This window comes from Periplaneta americana, chromosome 3 (assembly GCF_040183065.1).
Source record: "Periplaneta americana isolate PAMFEO1 chromosome 3, P.americana_PAMFEO1_priV1, whole genome shotgun sequence".
Lineage (NCBI taxonomy): Eukaryota > Metazoa > Arthropoda > Insecta > Blattodea > Blattidae > Periplaneta > Periplaneta americana.
Genome location: NC_091119.1, coordinates 145,447,547 through 145,467,280, shown reverse-complemented (window position 1 = coordinate 145,467,280; position 19,734 = coordinate 145,447,547). Strand labels below are relative to the sequence as shown.

The 19,734-nt window shown below is 34.8% G+C and overlaps 1 protein-coding gene across 1 annotated transcript in view; it reads left to right on the top strand.

The window, feature by feature from the left end:
• The window catches only part of LOC138696595 (uncharacterized), a 44,019-nt gene extending 25,748 nt beyond the window's left edge, over positions 1-18,271 (top strand). Inside the window, exons 2-4 of the mRNA XM_069821747.1 lie at positions 6,063-6,164; positions 12,382-12,495; positions 17,164-18,271. Of these exons, the coding sequence (XP_069677848.1) occupies positions 6,063-6,164; positions 12,382-12,495; positions 17,164-17,165 (218 nt within the window). The 3' untranslated portion in view covers positions 17,166-18,271. The remainder of the gene's footprint in view (positions 1-6,062; positions 6,165-12,381; positions 12,496-17,163) is intronic.
• The last annotated feature ends 1,463 nt before the right edge of the window (positions 18,272-19,734 follow it).

The window sequence follows — 19,734 nt, the reverse complement described above, 5'->3', positions numbered from 1 at the left end:
AGTACTGGTTTTGTTTCTTTTATAAAATTAATATTTTAAAACCTTCTGATTATTACTCCTAATCTGGAAACAGAAAAAGGAAGCGTAAAGCAATCGTAGTTCAGATTTATTACATATACGTCCTTACGAATATCGTCCGATTGGAAATGGAGGTCAGCCATCCATTTTGTGTTTGACGTTTATAACTGGGCAGGAACCGCTTGAATGTAGCGCATGCGCTTACCTTTCATGCAGTGCCGGCGTGATTCTTAAGTGAATTTATTTTCGCGTGTACATTCCAGATCAAATCAAGCAGTTCCCTTCGTGCTCTGGTTACACATCTTGCATATACGAAGGTTAGGTTTGGTTAGTTTAGGTTGCTATTAACCAAGTCCGCGCAAGATCCTATCGCGAGCCGCACGTGTAAGTCGATATTTGATGACGACACAATAATTCGACATTCTATTGTTTTCATTTTGTCTGTCACTCTGACATTAGTTCTGGTGATGGAGGGAGCGTGTAGTTCTACGTCTCGTAATGGTGGTTTGTGTGGAGGTTGCGTTTACGGATGTTGGATATTTAGCAGAGTTCATGTTCAAGAGGGCGTATACAGATCATCATGAATACATGCATTATTTTTTTCTTGGAAGTGGGAGAAATGTGCCCACGTCTTAATTAATGTGAGGTAAGTGATCGTAGTTCGCTATTTACTGAACTGTTTCGTCGTTGACATTGATTAGGTTAGGCTATATTAGCTTAGGAATATTAAGGTGATCGTTATTATAAAGTGAAATATAACTTTGAAGTTGTCTATATTTAAAGTGTTCTATTTTTGCAATTTTTTTGTTTTTTGTGTTTACTTGCGAAGTTGGGAGTTCTTAGATTTTTTTTTAACTTATTTCAAATTTTAATCTTTTCCGCTCATTTTTTTCTGAGCGTTTAATTTTTTGGGGCAAAAATCGGGGGTTTTTGGAATGTTTTTTCTCGAAAAGACAGAACCAGTATTTATAGATATTTACCAAATAAACTTATATGTTCAATAAGAATAACACAATCTGAATATGTGATGTACAATCTGTCAAGCTTTTATGTTTTTCTCAAAATGACAACGCTATGACATATCCACTTTTTTATCTAAGCGCTTCATTTTGAAGACAATATCATTGTAGTAGCAGAGGTTTAAAGATAAATTGCAGTTAGGGTGGCTGCTGAATCAAAGTTCTTAATAATAGCTAAGTAATAATATATCTGGTTCCCCGGGTCTGGACTTTTCCAAATCACCTACGTATACATTCTTCAGCATATTTTCATCGTTTCATCGCATTTGCCGTCCTTATGTGAATAAAACTTAAGAGTATATGCAAACTAAATATTAAGGCATATGAAATTGCACAATAAAATACCAGCATTTGAGTAGGTCATTTTACGACGCTTTATCAACATTTCAGGTTATTTAGCGTCTGAAAGAAATGAAGGTGATAATGCCGGTGAAATGAGTCCGGGGTCCAGCACCGAAAGTTACCCAGCATTTGCTCATATTGGGTTGAGGGAAAACCCCGGAAAAAACCTCAACCAGGTAACTTGCCCCGATCGGGGCCCACCTGGTTTCGCGGCCAGACGCGCTCACCGTTACTCCACAGGTGTGGACCCAGCATTTGAAACAAGCACCATAAAAGTTAATGTTTAAAATTTGACTTACTTGAGTTCATAAAGCAGTAACATCTCGGCAAAATGTCAATTTACCCGCAGACAAAGGTATGCATAAAAATTGTTAATCAGTTTGAACACGCGAACTAATAAGAACACACGAAATTCATAGTATAAACCTTAAACACTGTAATGGCCGGAAAATCTTGATTCACAGTACCTTCAAACACATAAAATGGCCAATCTCTCTAAACACACTAATCAAAAAGGACACAAAGTCAGTAGTACGAGTAGATTTTAACACTAAAGTCACAAAGTTCTGATTCAAAGTCTCCTCATACACATGCATTTAAGTTGTCTATGGTTTTAAACACTAAAACAACCACAAAATTCTAGTTCGAGGTTTTTCCTACTGTAGTCCCATTATAACTTAAAACTCCTGATCTACACACAGCGTCAGGGACAGACAGAGGGGGTTCAAGAACTGGCCGGTAGTACGTCCTGTTAGGTCATAAAAAATTGACAGCAGAAAAACTGGGGGTGTGTTTAAAATACTACTTCCTTCCTTGGGAAATCCAGGAGTCTTACATTCCCTCCTTGTTCAGCTATTAGTAGAGATGCCAACCATCACGGCCTAATAGAAATTTCCCACATTATTCATATTCAATATTTTCTCTGTTGCCACTGTCATCTTTGTGATCTTGAATATTTATGTCTCACGATAGGATAGAAACATTTGAAATTGCGTTCAAGTAAATTGTATCATATTATTCTGTATGAATTTGCATAGCTATTTTAATCCACGCATATTATTCTATTCTATTGAAACACAATTAATTCAAACACATTACCGTAATTAATAAAACATAAGACATTGATTAAATATTTAATTTCAAAATAAAAATAAGTACACTATGTAGGAAGAACTGAGAAATTCGTGTTCTATATAACTAAGATATATATATATATATATATATATATATATATATATATATATATATAAACTAACTGAAATAAAGACACTGGCAAGACAAGCCGTCTTCGTGGCTCACGACTAGAACGTAAGACTGTCCTGCAAAGGAGCAGGGTTCAATCTCCGGGTTTGGCAAACATGACATTTTTAATGGACGAAACTACGTTATTCGTCTCCGGTGCCTGATTTGGAATCTCTTCGGAATCGAATTGTGGCATGTTCTGAGGACATACGCAATACTCCTGGAGTTTGGGATCGTGTTCGCAGGTCAATGAGACATCGATGTGAGGTCTGTATTCAAGCAGGAGGTAGACATTTTGAACATCTTCTGTAATGACAACGACCTGCGGAAAGAAAAACGTTCCGGTGAATTTCAATGTTGTGAAGGGCATAACTCGGAAATGAAGCATTTCCGGACACATGATGTAATGAACTATTTTGATTGTCTACATGTGGGAAATACATACCTGAAATTATGCCCCGTATTTTTGAAACACCTGTATATTCCTATCATACAATTATATCCCTATAAAATAGTATTAAATGATTGGCTTCTGTTTGTTGTTGTGCAACGCCCCTTATAGCTGAAGTCATTTGTTTGCATTTCATTACAGCCTATTAGTCTGAGGTGGAGATAATAAAACGCATTGTTATTTAAAACTCTTATATCTCGTTAAATATCAGTTCTATCAAAATTTTGTATAGAATAAAATTTATCGGAAATCATCTTAAAGAAACTTTTGTTATGTAATATTTTTCATAAAAATCAATAATAAGCGAGATATTTCGATTTATTTATTTGAGGCCTCCTTATAACCCCCCTTTTAAATAAAGTATTTTGAATGACATAGGCTGTAGCCTAAAATTTAAGTTAGAACAAACTTAATTTAAATTCCATTTTTCATATAAATCGGTTCAGCCATTGCCGCGTGAAAAAGTAATAAACATCCTGACAGAAAGAAAGACATACAAACAACAATGTCAAAAAATCGAATTTTGATCTCAGGATGGTTAGTTATACATGTTGACATCAATTATTTTTGAAAAAGCGAAAATTACCAGAAAAATTTTGGTTACAGATTTATTAACTTATTAGTATAAATAGAGGACTAATTTTTGACAATGTTCATTTGTGCTTATACTCTGTCTTTTTTTAAAGGAACAAATAGATGTATAATAGTCTATTTTGCTATTCATTTGAATTCTGAAACCTCCTCTACGTGCAATGATAGGCCTGATATTGGCCCTTTCATAACAAATTTTATATAAACTTTATTTCACAGGCAGATATACTGATACACAGTAGTAGAGCACTGGTACATATTACTTTTCAGCATAGTCATCATGTTTGTCGAAACACTTATTACAACCAAGAAGAATAGAAGAATTGTGCATCAAGACCCTGAAGCTATGTCATGAGAGCTTGGTGAAAGACCGTATCGGTGTTGAATCGCTTACCACCCAGGTACTTCTTCAACGGTCCGAAGAGATGGAAAGCACTGGGTACAAGGTCGGGGCTGTAGGGATGATGGTCCAGTACCTCCCACCGAAAGCACGCCGCTTCATACCGTACACATCAACATGTTTAGGACGAATTTCTGCTGGTGAGGTGCTCTTCAGACGCAAAAACAGGATCACACTAGGCAACATGTTTCCGTGCGCGCAGCCATCTTACAACTGATATTGCGAGGGTATAACCAAGGTTCGTCGATAAGTCAGGTCTTCGAACGTTGCCTTATTTGCGCCAACTCTTAGGTTTGTTTACATTGCGCTATGGTTGGGTTGTGGAAGGAATTTGTGTTTAAGTTTATATATTTCATAAAATAAGTTTCTAAAACAGATATTTCGATAACTTTCGGAGAACGTTCTGCTTGACAACAGCAACCGATGGCGCAAAGATGGCGGACATTAGTGAAATGGGATGAGAGGAACTGACTAAGAGCTGTTCGACAGCGACATCTAAAGACCTTGGGTATAACGTAACATATGCGCCATCTAATGGGTGTGTGATAAAGCTGTGGTCTGCTGCTGCGGCCCTGTTGAAAAATTCGAACAAGAAAGGGAATATTTCACCCGTGAGAGCTCTTGTTACCTTACTTTTTTAATCACCCTTGTATTTTGCCATCCTTCTTCGCGTAAGCAAAACATAGAAACCCAGTTCATGAGTTACACTCAGCAGTCATGTCAATTGATGCCCTTAGGAGCAAGCGCGCGCTTTAGAGCTCTGGAGAGTCTGAGCGCTTTACAGCGAAAAGGAAAGAGGCAGACGAAAGAAGTAGTATATACCGCTTGGTCGAGCTATAGACCTATTCAGGGATGGCCAGCACTGATTCAGTGGATAAAGGGAAGAGAACTTATTAAAACTCTATCCATGTTAACTTTTTTAGATTTGTCTGAGAAATATAAATGCATTATAAGAATGTAAGTTTTAATTTTAATGCTCATTTTTCACAAGTTTGATTTTTTTCATTCAAAAGAAATATTTTCTCAACTTTTTTTTATAGAAAAGTGAAATTTTCAAATATAGGCCTATTTATTCAGTAGCCTTACAGAATGTTTTCGTAAATCTAATAAACCGTAAATACGTATTACTGAAGATAGTGTATTGAAATTTTTTAAAATATTCGCATGGAAATTGTTTGTAAGGAAATGAATTAACAAAGCAACTGCTGTTACATCATAAGCAAAAGATACGTGCCCATGTGTTGTAAAAATATCAGCTCTATATTTTCAGCACATTTCGAGAGAATAATTTAATATTCTGATGATAGGAAGTTGCTCACCAATATCACCTTAAAAGCATAATGGGATAAGAGTTTTATTATGGAATATTAGTTACACTTAAATCATATACAGCGCTTAGGTAACTTTGCTTTGTACTGTAATATTGTTTTGATTGGTTTATTGATTACTTTTATAAGGCTAAAGATACCATCAATATCAATATATTCCAACTTACCATGTCATACTCAATCTCTTTTTTCTGGGATATCACTTTCTTTATGAATGATGTGTTTCATCCATTTAGTACAGTATAGTTGTACTACTATGGAATTTACGTGAATATTCCTTCTTAACTCTTTATTATGTTATTAACATTTAAAACACAACTGCAATATTAAGAAATTGGTGTTAGTACTTTTGTTTTACAGACAATATAGATAATATCAAACAGAAAGAAGCCATATAAAAATAACGACATAAAATTTCACGTTCCATCTGAAGTTTGTGCACCACTGTTTTCTTAATCCAACAGGCTGCTTATTCATATACACAACCCTTCCTCTTTCCATACTTAGCGCTTGATGCCCACGCACGACGTCAAGGTCAGAAAAATGCGCTTGCTTTGACATCACTGAGTTACAGTGATATTAGTTGTGCTTCAACTATTGCGTTATGCGTTGCTGGAGTGTTCGTCCTGTGTGTTTGGCAGTTTGCTAATTGAAATGTGTTTTCTTCGCAGCCGGGTACAAGCGGTACGACTGCCCCAAGTGCGACTACTCTGTGTTCAGCTACTGCAGCGACAAGCTGCTTCATGACGCGTGCTGCTGTCTGACCTCTCACGGTAAGTTCGATGCGAGACTTCAGTGCCGATCACATTGGTAACGATGTATCTATAGCCTGAAGTTTCTGCGAACAAAAATAAAATAAGGATTTAAATTAATGGTGCACTTGTTGATAGTAAATGGAAAATTTGTTACATGATATGAAAAATATAAATAATATTCCCAAAAGAAAAACGACACATATTTTCTTATTAGGTCATTACACCTTTTATGGAGCTCTACAACAATACTGTTTTATTTGTAATCTTAAGTATATTGAATAAATTAAACAGTCTGTGCTTATCGAGTACACATTTGAAAATGGTACACACGTACTGAAAACGTTAAAAAAATACTAGATAAGCACAGACTGTTTAATTTATTCAATATACTTAAGATTATAACTTGCTTATCGGAAACTCTATACATAATGTTTTATTTATGTTTTGAATTATACAGGTTGTCCCATTTATCTCGTGCACATATAACTTTTTTGTTTGGACAGGTATAGGAATTTTTGTTTCTGAGAGTTATGTTAGAACGAGGGGCTAACATGAGTGTGGAGATTTGGTGCATGTAACTACATTATGGTACTTACAAGATGCACGTGACGTCATCAATCTTTCAAATAGCACTACATACTTTAATCATGTTACATTGACTACACACATTAAGGCGAATTCAAAAATGTATCACAATGTCACCTTCCCAATCAATAACAACAACAAAATGCAAAATGAATGCAATCAGAATCTAGCGTTTGTTTTGGTACCCATTCATCTTGTGCATCAACTTACACAAAACGAAAGACGACTGACGTCCGTACACGTCGTGTGTTATGTGTTTGCTAACACGTAAACAAACCACAACAACTGTCGACGCCACAATCCAAGTACAGTGGCCTGCACGTTCTCCGGACCTGTCGTCACTCGACTTCTTCCTGTGAGGAACTGTAAAGGACAGGGTGTACCAGAACATTCTGACAACACCAGACGTCATGCAGCAACGCATTCGACAGGCTTGTGTGTTCATTCAGCCAGCAACATGCCGGGCAGTCATACGGTATTTCGGGGAACGCCTTCGAATGTGCATTAATGTGAACGGTCACCATTTGAAACATCTTCTGTGACTCTCAAGGCATAATATTATCACATTGGAAGTACGTTTTTGTTTCGTTTTGTTGTTATTGATTAGGAAGGTGACATTGTGATACATTTTTGAACTCGTCTTAATCAATGTAACATGATTAAAGTATGTAGTGCTCTTTGAAAAATTGATGACATCACGTGTATCTTGTACCATAATGTAGTTACATGCACCCAACCTCCACACTCATGTTAGCCCCTCGTTCTAACATAACGCTCAAAAACAAAAATTCCAATACCTATCCAAACAAAAAAGTTATAATAGGTGCACAAGATAAATGGGACAGCCTGTAAATATTCCAATAAATAAACACACATTTCGTGAATTATAATTATTTAAAAAAAATCGTACATAAATTAAATTGCTAACTGTGCACCAAAATAACAAAACTTCCCTTTTCTAGGCTGCATACAAAAGGCTTATACATATGATGTACACTGGCGTTAAAAGATATCTGACCTACAATTTTCTGATCCCTACTAATCGATCATGATCGATAACTTGTTCGTGTAAGTGTGATTTCTTTACTTATTATCTCTATGAATAGACATCGAAGGTAACAGTCAGTGTCGCCAAACTAAAATAATTTACCCATACGTACAGGGACATAATTTTATTTTTACTAACATTTTTAATATTAACCTGTCTATACCTTTAGAGAACCGGAAACACCGCTTGCTCCCCCCTTCAAGACTGGAGTTCGATGATACTGGCGTAAAACACAAATCACTCTACTAGGTATAGGATGGAAGAAAAGTAGTTCATCCATTTACGTAAACTAGGAAATATCGCGATTTTGAGTTTGATAATTTTCATTAGGTTTTTCTTTAACCCATTAATGCCCGTAATTCCCTGTGTGAGATTTTGGCGTCATATTTCTGTTATGTGATCCTGGAAGAACCCTAATCACTATAATTTTATGTAATTTTAGGCTGGCAACTTTAGTTGCCACTGGGCACTTGCGTGTCTAATATTTTGTTATTGTGAAATAAATTCATCTTACTTCAATAAAAAACTTTTGCTTTATTTAGCACTTAGAAATTTACACACACTACATAACTTTAGACTATTACTTTACACTCTGTCCATAATTTTTGTGTCAGATATAAGGGAAATGTCGATTCAAAGTACAGTACTGTATTAAGAATAAGTGTTTTTACTCACGAAGTGAGTTATCCATGCGAACGTATTCATTGTGCAGTGTATATTATACTGTCTACAGCACATTAGCATACAATATAGAGAAAGAATTTAAATTGAAAAATAATCATAATATGAATATTTAAACACAATTTTGAAAATGGTGGCCGTTCATTTCGATACAGGCTTCAGTTCTTTTGTGCATATTATCGCACTATAGACTATTGCATCTAATTCCAATTGCCAGTTTCGTCCTTCGTACTAGTAACTCATGTTGAAATAATTCTGTACCTACTCTACGTACTGTGAATTCAATCTTCACTTCTGCCCGATCCGAAAATATAAAATTACTCAGACATACTATCTACTGTCCGTCCAAGTGGTTATGCCGCAGGATTGTAGAAAGGGAGGAAATCACGTGACAGTTAATTACTTAACGAGGCCCTTTTATTTAAGTTAAATTAAACAGCTGTATAATATTACGTAAACGTCCAATTCCTAAGAGAAATTAATGTTTTCAGAAAAGAGCTAAGACAGCCCAGTTTTTACAGAGGGGCGAGCAGAAGCAGGTGGGGGAAATCGGGATGTGACGTAGGCAAACGGACAGTACCTGTGCGAAAATATAATTCAATATTGAAAGCTCTTTCGTCACTGGAAAACGCGAACATATTTCTGGAACGTACTATACCCAGTAACTCAGTACTGCTTACTATCTGCGGTCTTGGTTCTGTGTGGAGTTGGAACTTCCTTAGTAGAAGGGGTGGGAGTGAAGTACATTCAAAAACTCATGTACAATAAAAATTGAAGTAAAAATAAAATGATGTCCCTGTATAAAAATAACATACAAGGTATACACTTATGATTCTAGCCTCATTATAACAAATAACAATGAACATTTTAATTCTGTCAAAAGAAATACTCCTTTTATGTTCAGAAAGAACATTCGTTCTACGTCACAAGACGTTACTAGAGAAAATCTGAAATATGATACAGTATATGAGCCGTTGAGAGCAGAAGTGGTGTAAGTCAAAAATGGGTAATGAGGGTCAAAGTAAACATTCTGCAAAATATAGCACAAAGTAGCAATTAATATTCAATTTATTTAAACTATTAGTAGTCAGTGGATAGCACGAATTAATTACTACTTTCCACTGTATTTTACAGAATTTTTTACTTTAAACCGTCCACACCTGTGGAGTAACGGTCAGCGCGTCTGGCCGCGAAACCAGGTGGCCCGGGTTCGAATCCCGGTCGGGGCAAGTTACCTGGTTGAGGTTTTTTTCGGGGTTTTCCCTCAACCCAATACGAGCAAATGCTGGGTAACTTTCGGTGCTGGACCCCGGACTCATTTCACCGGCATTATCACCTTCATATTATTCAGACGCTAAATAACCTAGATGTTGATACAGCGTCGTAAAATAACCCAATAAAATAAAATAAATACTTTAAACCTCATTACCCAATTTTGACTTACATCACTTCTGCTCTGAACGGCTCGTATCTTACTATAAACAAGTGAACAACTACTTTGTGAATCCAATAGTGTATCTCGTATGTGACACATAATATTAAATCCATTATTGTTTTCAAGAAAATGTTTCGTTTCTATTGTAATGACAGCTAGGAAGTTCGTATCGTAATTCCGGTCTTGAACTTGGACTGTAACGCAACCGAATGCACAGCAGTAACGAAGAATAAGCCGGGAAAAAATTAACGTGTTACACACTCCTGTTTGCAAAATAACAGATGAGTTTACTTTTTTGGAATCATGCATAATATTAACATTACGTAAATAATACAATAATAACAGAATAGCTCATTTTGTTCAGAACCTAAAATATTAATATAAATTGATAATATTCTTCAAACTATTCCCGACTCTGCACGGCTCCGTAGAATGCCACTATGCGTTGTTTATGTGAACATACTGGGTATCGTCTGTAGCAGGGCGAGGCGCGGGTGACATCTATACTCCTCACTGTAAACTGACTTCTACTTGTTTTGTTACGAACTTCCTACCTATGGTTATATGTTTTAGATTTTATTTAATAATAACATGTACATACAAACGTTACATTAAAATACCCCGAAAGAGCAAAGCTCGTGTTCGGGGACAGTTCCGTTACTTAGATATACATACTTTGTAGACAAAATACTTAATAAAAAAGCTCACATAAAGATGATAATAAAATTAGTAAATAATAATACTAGTAAAAACTGAGTGAAAAAAAGAGACGATGTTGAGATTGATGGATTAATATTAAATTATTATTATTAGTAGTATAATTAGTGCAGGTCATGTTGATATAGTAACCAAGATAAAATAGAAAAATACACTTAGGATAGAAATAATTTTGTTTTACAATACATGGTACATTATATATATATATATATATATATATATATATATATATATATATATATATATATACAGGAAAGTCTGTCATATAAATTTTTTTAATTCTGGATCTGAAAATTTCATTGCTTAAAGTAGTCAATTCTGGATGAAATTTTATTATCGAATTATATAGACGTGGATCATAATTTGTATTTTGTAGTAAAGCAGCAGATGTGAAATATTTAGGTTCAACTAATTTAAGAATTTCATTTCGTCTTGTATTATGTGCATGTGGCTGAGCTACAAATTTCATTCTATTTTTATGATAGAATTTCATTAAAGAGTATTTATAAATTTGGTCAATTCTAAAAACATTCAATTCGGAATGGATCAAATTTGGTGGATAATCCAGTCGCCTTTTCAAACAAATTTTGATTATACGTTTTTGCAACATAATTAGAGGAAAAAGAGCAGTTTTTGTAATGCCTCCCCATCTAGTTATACCATATTGGATAACAGATTCAACTATAGCCAAATAAACCAAACGTAATACATGAGTAGGCAAGTAATGGTGAAGGTTTACAAATTTGTAAATTGTTTTATGTATCCTGTTACATAAAAAGGTGATTTGTCTATCCCATTTCAAGTGCTGATCAACAATAATTCCCAGGTATTTCACATCTACAGATTCTTTCAGGCAAGGGCATTTACAGGTTGTAGAGAGTTTACAAAATGAGTTGTGGATTATTAATTTTAAATGAGAAAGTGATTTCAATTTGTTCAATCTAGAGACTGTTAAAGAAAATGGCACCAAAGTAGTTTTAGTTATATTTAGAGATAGCAAATTTGCATCAAGCCAGTTTTTGATCAAATTTATACCTACATTGGCATGTTTATAAGTGTCCTCCCAAGTTAAACCACTGAAAATCACCACCGTATCATCAGCGTAAGAATAACAGGAGCCATTATGTACTTTCAAATCAATGTTTAATAACTCATTAATATATATTAAAAATAGAATAGGACCTAAAATTGTTCCCTGTGGGACACCTATATCAATATTTACATTTTCACTGATATTATCATCAATTTTGGTTACCTGAGTTATTTTGTTTAAGTATGATTGAAATAACTTATGCGCAATACCCCTGACTCCTATATCAAATAATTTGTCCAGAAGTAAACGATGGTTAACCATGTTAAAAGCTTTCCTTAAATCTAAGAAAATCCCTAAACATTTAGAACCGTTATCCAACTCCTGCATAATTTTACCAGTGACTTCAATAATTGCGTCATCCGTAGATAATTTATTTCTGAAGCCATACTGATGTTTGGACAGAATTTCATTTTTCTCTAAGTAAGTTACTAATCTGTTTTTTAAACATTTTTCTAATATCATGTTGTATCAACATTTTCTTCTAATAGTCTAATTATTTTGTAAGTTTGGTATTTTTAGTTTTGTTGTGTAAGTTGTTGTTAAACGTCTTCTATGCCAAGTTAGAATTTAGAATTTACAGTCGTTAAATGTTGTAACAATATTGGAGAAGCCGGTCATTAATGTGTTGTTTCTTAATAATTAAAATGGTAATAAGTGATGTTTTCGGTTGTTGCAGACTTGCCATACCAATGTCATTACGCGGATTGCTCCTTCCTGCACGCCAATTCCTGTCACGAACACAAGCTGATCACAGCCTGCTGCTGCAGCAAGCTAGTCTTCCAGTACAAGTGTGAGTAAACACAAGACATGAAGTTCCAAGCTAGCGGCTTCTGCCATAGCAAGAGCTGTAACATAAAACACTGTCATCGCATCTATTTCACATAATCTGTTAACAACCCTAAAGTCAACACAATGTCTGTAAGATCAGTGGTCACATGGTGAGAAGCCGGTTTATAGAGAGTGTAGGTGATATAACCACAGTCTAGTATATAGTCACGAAGCTCAATATGTAGTAAATATGCATCCATAGATAGTTGCTAACCACTAGGATCGCTACTATCGCCTCATTACAGACAATGCAATACTTGAAGCAAGTAAAGAAATAGGTTTGGAGGTAAATCCCGAAAAGACAAAGTATATGATTATGTCTCGTGACGAGAATATTATACGAAATGGAAATATAAAAATTGGAAATGTATCCTTTGAAGAGGTGGAAAAATTCAAATACCTGGGAGCAACAGTCACAAATATAAATGATACTCGGGAGGAAATTCAACATAGAATAAATATGGGAAATGCCTGTTATTATTCGGTTGAGAAGCTTTTATCCTCCAGTCAGTTGTCAAAAAATCTAAAAGTTAGATTTTGTAAAACAGTTATATTACCGGTTGTTCTTTATGGTTGTGGAACTTGGACTCTCACTTTGAGAGAGGAACATACGTTAAGAGTGTTTGAGAATAAGATGCTTAGAAAAATATTTGGGGCTAAGAGGGATGAAGTTACAGGAGAATGGAGAAAGTTACATAACACAGAACTGCACGCATTGTATTCTTCACCTGACATAATTAGGAACTTATATCCAGACGTTTGAGATGGGCAGGCCATGTAGGACATATGGGCGAATCCAGAAATTAATTTAGAGTGTTAGTTGGGAGGCCGGAGGGAAAAAGACCTTTGGGAAGACCGAGACGTAGATGGGAAGATAATATTAAAATGGATATGATGATAGAGACTGGATTAATCTTGATCAGGATAGGGAGCAATGGCGGGCTTATGTGAAGGCGGCAATGAACCTCCGGGTTCCTTAAAAGCCAGTAAGTAAGTAAATACACTCTATTGTTTCTAGTACCCTCATAACTCAAGCAAGCTTCGTGACTGTATATACTAGACTGTGATATAACCACAGTCTACTATATACAATCACGAAGCTTGGGGTGATTTTTTGCAAATCTCGCGATAGTTGCTAACCGCTTGGAGCGCTGTGAGTAGGCCGTAAGGCAGACCATGTAACTCGCTTAACCCGATCACGAAGGGCGGCGTTTCAACCATATAAATTAGTTGGAATGCATAAATAGTAACATATGTTTCTCTAAAATGTAGTGTAATTCCATTTAATTTAAAACAATGATTATGAGACACTTCAGACATAATTTACTTGCGAGTTAAGATGTAATATTATTTATGGTGTGAAAATTACGTTGTTCGTATGTGTAATACCTGCCTTTATTTCGATTAAATATTGCGAAATTCTTGTACATTCATTTATGCACGATTCAATAATTTTCAGTTGCACCGCACGGATATTTAGATATGTTGAAATTATAGGTTATGTGTACTGTACCAGTTGCCCCTTTCTGTCTAAATTCAGTGATCTCCAATGCCTTGCCATTCATATGAAAATTTAAGGAAGGTAGATGTGCTAAATTGAAATCCCAATATAAATTCTTTTTTATTAAACCTCAAAATAGCTTCCATTCTGAACTTGAAATATTGACGCGTACAGATTATGTTAACCTGCAAAATTCTCTTTACATTAAAATAACACAGTTTTGTAATTATTTCTGCAACATACTATGCAACAAGAGTAAACGGAACTTGTAACATATTACACTAAATAAAGCTTAGCAATGATAAGCAATAAAGTTATAATATAATATTTCACTGAGCTCCATAGAAATAGAAAACCCGAACAAACATTACGGCTAGATCGAAAAAGCATTGACTGTGCCGTATTTCGCATTTTTGTGAAAAGTTCATTATCGGTTGTAATAACTGTAAATGGCTAAAATACAATAATTTGAAAAATAATATGGGACAAGGAGACGTTTGTAGTACTATAAATAAGATGAGTTTATAGAATATAGGCTAATATATATTTTAGGAAAATAATATATTAACCTTATGTATTTCATATTTAAATGGTGGAAGGAAGGTGTTAATTTTTTCAAAAGAACACGATATCGAAAGTACAATACATTTTATGGTCTGTTGGGAAAGTCTCTGTGATGAGGCGATAGTAGCGATCCTGGTGGTGAGCAACTATCTATGGATGCATATTTCAACTGTTTACGTTTGCATATTTAGTAAGTATTAAGCTTCGTGACTGTATATACTAGACTGTGATATAACTCTGAAGATTGAAGATGGCAATAAAATGCATTAAAATGAACAAAAAAATCTATTACACATTTTGTAATTAAGTGTATGGTTAATTAGAAAATTAGGCTGAAAATTTCCGTAGATTGGCAACAGCTCATCGCCGCAGCTCACATACAAAAACACACACTCGCTCGGCCTGAATAGTAGCACTTCAACTCTACATTTCATTAGAGTTGCTAGACTTCCTAACGGTAGGAAATAATGACACGCGTTAATATTTTTGTCTAATTCACAAGAAAACCATCCATTTTATTGAAAAACTGCAAAAGTATAAATAATTTCTTAACAATTTCTCTAATGATAAGATTAAAAATCGAAATCGTGTCTAGTGTCTTGAAATGTTCGAACATGAGAGACGCAACCAAGGCATTACAAACTTCGTCTTATTTCACATGAAAAATTCATCGCAAGATCCGTGCTAAAATCCTTAAGCAGTTAAAAAGTGAAGAGGATGGGTGTGGAGGACAGCGAATATTTTTCTCTACGGTAGTGCATAAAGTTGCATTTTACCCACTGTTATCAGTGCGTAAAGTGAGCCTTTAAAATACTAGTGCGTAAAACATGTAAGTAATCACTTCACGCACTGCTATTCATTTTACGCACTGCCAAACAAAATGCAATATTCAAAATATACACTTCATTCAGTAAGAAATTAATACATTACCTCGCTCTTGTATTACGTAAATACAGTATTACACACAACACAAATAAGTAACAAATTTAATATTTATATTTACATTTTAGCCCTTATTATTCTGAAGTTACACATGTAGTACTCATTGCAACAAGATGTAGCATTCAACTTTTCCTAACCGCTTTGTTGATCATATGTTCGGTTTAGACGGCCTTGAAATCGTGATGATGAATGAAACAGGCTTTAATTCCATGGATATTTATTTATTAATAGGTCTGAGTTTAGACGGCCGTGAAATAGTGATAACATCTCTAATTTTAAATATTTATTTAATGTAAATTTGTGCTATCGTAGAAAAAACATTGTATGATACACATTCGTAAAATTACCTTTTTGGTGCTCGTGTCTTTGCGAAACTCGGCTTCGCCTCGTTTCACAAACTTTACACTCGTCCCAAAAAAACCTTACGAACTTGTATCATAAATAACTAATTATAACAAGATGGAACAAAGATAACATGCTCCTTCTCCAGAACAAAACATCGGTGAATATCGAACTACGCCATACTCGACAAACTTGAACCGAACTTAGCGATGTAATGCTCGACGCCAGTACGTACACTGACGTTCAAAGATACCTGACCCTACTAATCGATAGTGATCGATAATCTGTTGGTGTAAGTGTGGATTCCCTAGTTATTACTCTATGAATAGATGGCGAAGATAGTAGTTAGTGTTGACAATCGTATGTAAATATACCCGCATTGTAGAATTCAATTTTTCACCCCACTCTACTGATTGTAAAACAACATTGGGTTTAGCTGGAAACCGCTGATATTGTCAATTATGAGAATAATTTATGCTTGATCTACATAACCATTTTCCCTGACACTTTTTAAACCGTCCCAATAATGGTACCACCTATTGAGAACTAGCGAAACTCTTTCAAAGTTTGTAAATTTTTTATATCTTTGGTTCTGACTTATCCCGTGGTTAGAAAGTTCGCTTACACGATCATAAAATAGTATGTCAGGTATCTTTGAATGCCAGTGTACTAACTAAAATAGTGTTAAAATTTAGGGGAGATCTTTCCTGAGAAAAATATTCCTTTGGGACTAATATGGTATTAGATAATACTGAAACAGATTTCAGACCAGAATCATCTGCTGTAGAGTAGGTTCACTTTGAAAGCACAAACATTAAGATAAGAAGAAGAATTTAGACTATCCAATAGTGCATTGGGACTTTAATAATTCTGACGTTTCGGAGCTGAAGCAATGCTAGCCAGGAATAACGATCCTAATATAGGCCTACTTGGCAACCCTTCATTTTTTGGGTGATATGACTAATAATGAAACCTGTAAGTAGTTAATAGAGATGGAAACCCTTTAGTTTATTGGGTGATATGATATCGATTATGGAACCTGTAAATAATCGTAGTTCCGAAATGCCAAGAGATTTTAAGTCTCAACTATAATCGAGGCTATCTCTTTTTTGCGATAGGCCTATGACACTGACAATGGAACCTGTAAGTAGTTTCGAAATGTCAATAGTATTTAAGTCGTAACTATACTTGAGACTACCTCTTTTGTGGGATGATATCACACTGATAATGGAACTTTTAAGTGCTTCCGAAACTAATCTATTAATATTGTTTTTTTTTCAGAGCCTCACAATTTTATCAAAGGAACTTGTTAGGAGTAAAATCCAGCAGAGAGATGCTTCGAGCGACACTGGTCAACGGACATCGTCATTGAACAGCGTATCTTATAATTTATTCCTGATTCCAGAAAAACACATAACATACTGTAATGTAATACTGAATAGTGATTCGGTACCACATGCTCATTTATAAAAAAAAATAATATTCTTTAACTTCAGATACTTCTGAAGATAATTTATTCAATACAATTATTATTTATTAAAACAAATAAAAGTAATTCTGAAAATAATTTATTCAATGCAAGTTATTATTTATTAAAATAAATAAAAGTAATTGTAGCCTGAAAACGTGTTACTACTTTAACTCGTTCTTACTTTTTATTATTCTCTGTCATTCTTACAATCATGTCTGGGACATAATCTAACACAGGAACTTCCCAAAATCATATAAGTTAAAAATTCCCTCAAAACTGGTACACGAAGTGGAGTAACGGTTAGCGTGTCTAGCCGCGAAACCAGGGTTCGATTCCCGGTCGGGGCAAGTTACCTGGTTGAGGTTTTTTCCAGGGTTTTTCCTCAACCCAATATGAGCAAGTGCTGTGTAACTTTCGATGTTGGACCCCGAACTCATTTCACCGGCATTATTACCTTCATCTCATTCAGACGCTAAATAACCTTAGATGTTGATAAAGCGTCGTAAAATAACCTACTAAAATAAATAAATATACGCGGCAGAAGTTAAACCTAGCTGTAAATGTGTAGTAATTAGTGGCGGCTCGTAGGTATTGAATTAAGGGGGGCTGCATACAAAAATAAACCAAGCAACTTACTTTACTTAAAGATTAATTCCATGCGCCTTATCTTGTAAGTTGTATTTAAATGAGACAGGCTCATGTTAGTAGATTTATTGGTATTTAAAACAATCCTGCGGACAAAATTCCGGCACACCGGCGACGCTGATATAACCCCTGCTGTTGCGAGTGTCGTTAAATAAACAATAATTTAATTTTTATATGCAGATTTTAACCTTAGAAATATCTAACTGGCGATGTTGTACTTGGTTGTATAATATATATACATGATACATCAATAAATGAAAAAAAAAAAAAAAACTGAGCCAGAAATTGAATTCAGGATCTTCAAGAGTACGCACCAGGGCGCTTGCCTCATTTATTGTGATGTCAGATGTTTCAGATTCCATTATGGTTTGAAAACATTCTAGCAATGGCTCCTTCTTCTCATGAACAACATTTACTGTTCTTATTTTAAATCCATCTTATTGCCCCAGCTGATGGAATTGTCTTTGAAACATATTAATCTAATACAGACTGTGTGGAGATCGAGAGAAGAAAGTAGGGATACTGGATAAATCGGCAAAAAATATGCGAGCCTTTGCATTTTGTTTAGTGGCTCTTTCCATTATGAGATTCAACTGATGGGCACTTAATTTCACATTTATCCTGAATTGTTAAGGTACTGAACTGAATAGACTGTAAATATTGTACAGAATTAAACATTGTTGCAATTGTTATACTCACAACATTAAAGAAAATGTATTTAAAACTGCGCGCTACTGACAAACTGCTGCAAATTTTGCAGCGCCTGGAAAAACAGGATTCACGGCAAGGGGCAGCAGGGAGGAGGGGTAAAACTAAAGCGCAAAGCATCCGAGGCGAGACTGGCAGCTCCAGGGGAGGAACTGGCTTCACCCTATAGTCCTTGTCTCTGGTTTCGCTCTGGCAGCTCCAGGGGAGGAAGTGACTTCACTAACGATTGCGTGCATGTCATGAGAGCGAAATTTTTTTAAAAAATTCGAGCCTCTAAATAGAGACTGTATAATAAATGTATTTCACAACATAAAACGAGACAAGAGCCACAAATGTCTGGGGGTGCTGCAGCTCCGTAGCCACTCTTCGAAAGTCGCCCCTGGTAGTAATCTTTTTATTTCTTGTCCTGCGTTTTCGCCTCGTTCTAGTCTATGTATAGAGGGTCGTACTGAAAGTCATAAGCAACACATTGCTATAATTTCAATTTCACCAATGTAACAAAAACGATTATATGATCGTAATCTACAGACCTTACACTATGTATTAATAATAATAATAATAATAATAATAATAATAATAATAATAATAATAAAAATAATAATAATAATAATAATAATAATAATAATAATAATAATAATAATAATAATGGATTATTTTAACTGGCAGAGTTAAGGCCATTCGGCCTTCTCTTCCACTCAACCAGTGTGATAGAAAATTACTACAATGCTATGAATATAACACAATTAATATAATACAATACAATTGTAAGCAATACAATACTACAATACGAGACAATATAATACATAATTAATATAATACAATGACAATTCTTTTCATCTTCACAACACCAATAAAATAATTATGTAATAATAATAATAATAATAATAATAATAATAATAATAATAGTAATAGTAATGATAGTCATACCTAAATTAAATTAAATTATTAAACTCGATCACAATTATAACTTCAATTTGACTGCGCCCGTAACAAATCGTTTAGCCTTTTCTTGAAAGTGGTTATTGTCT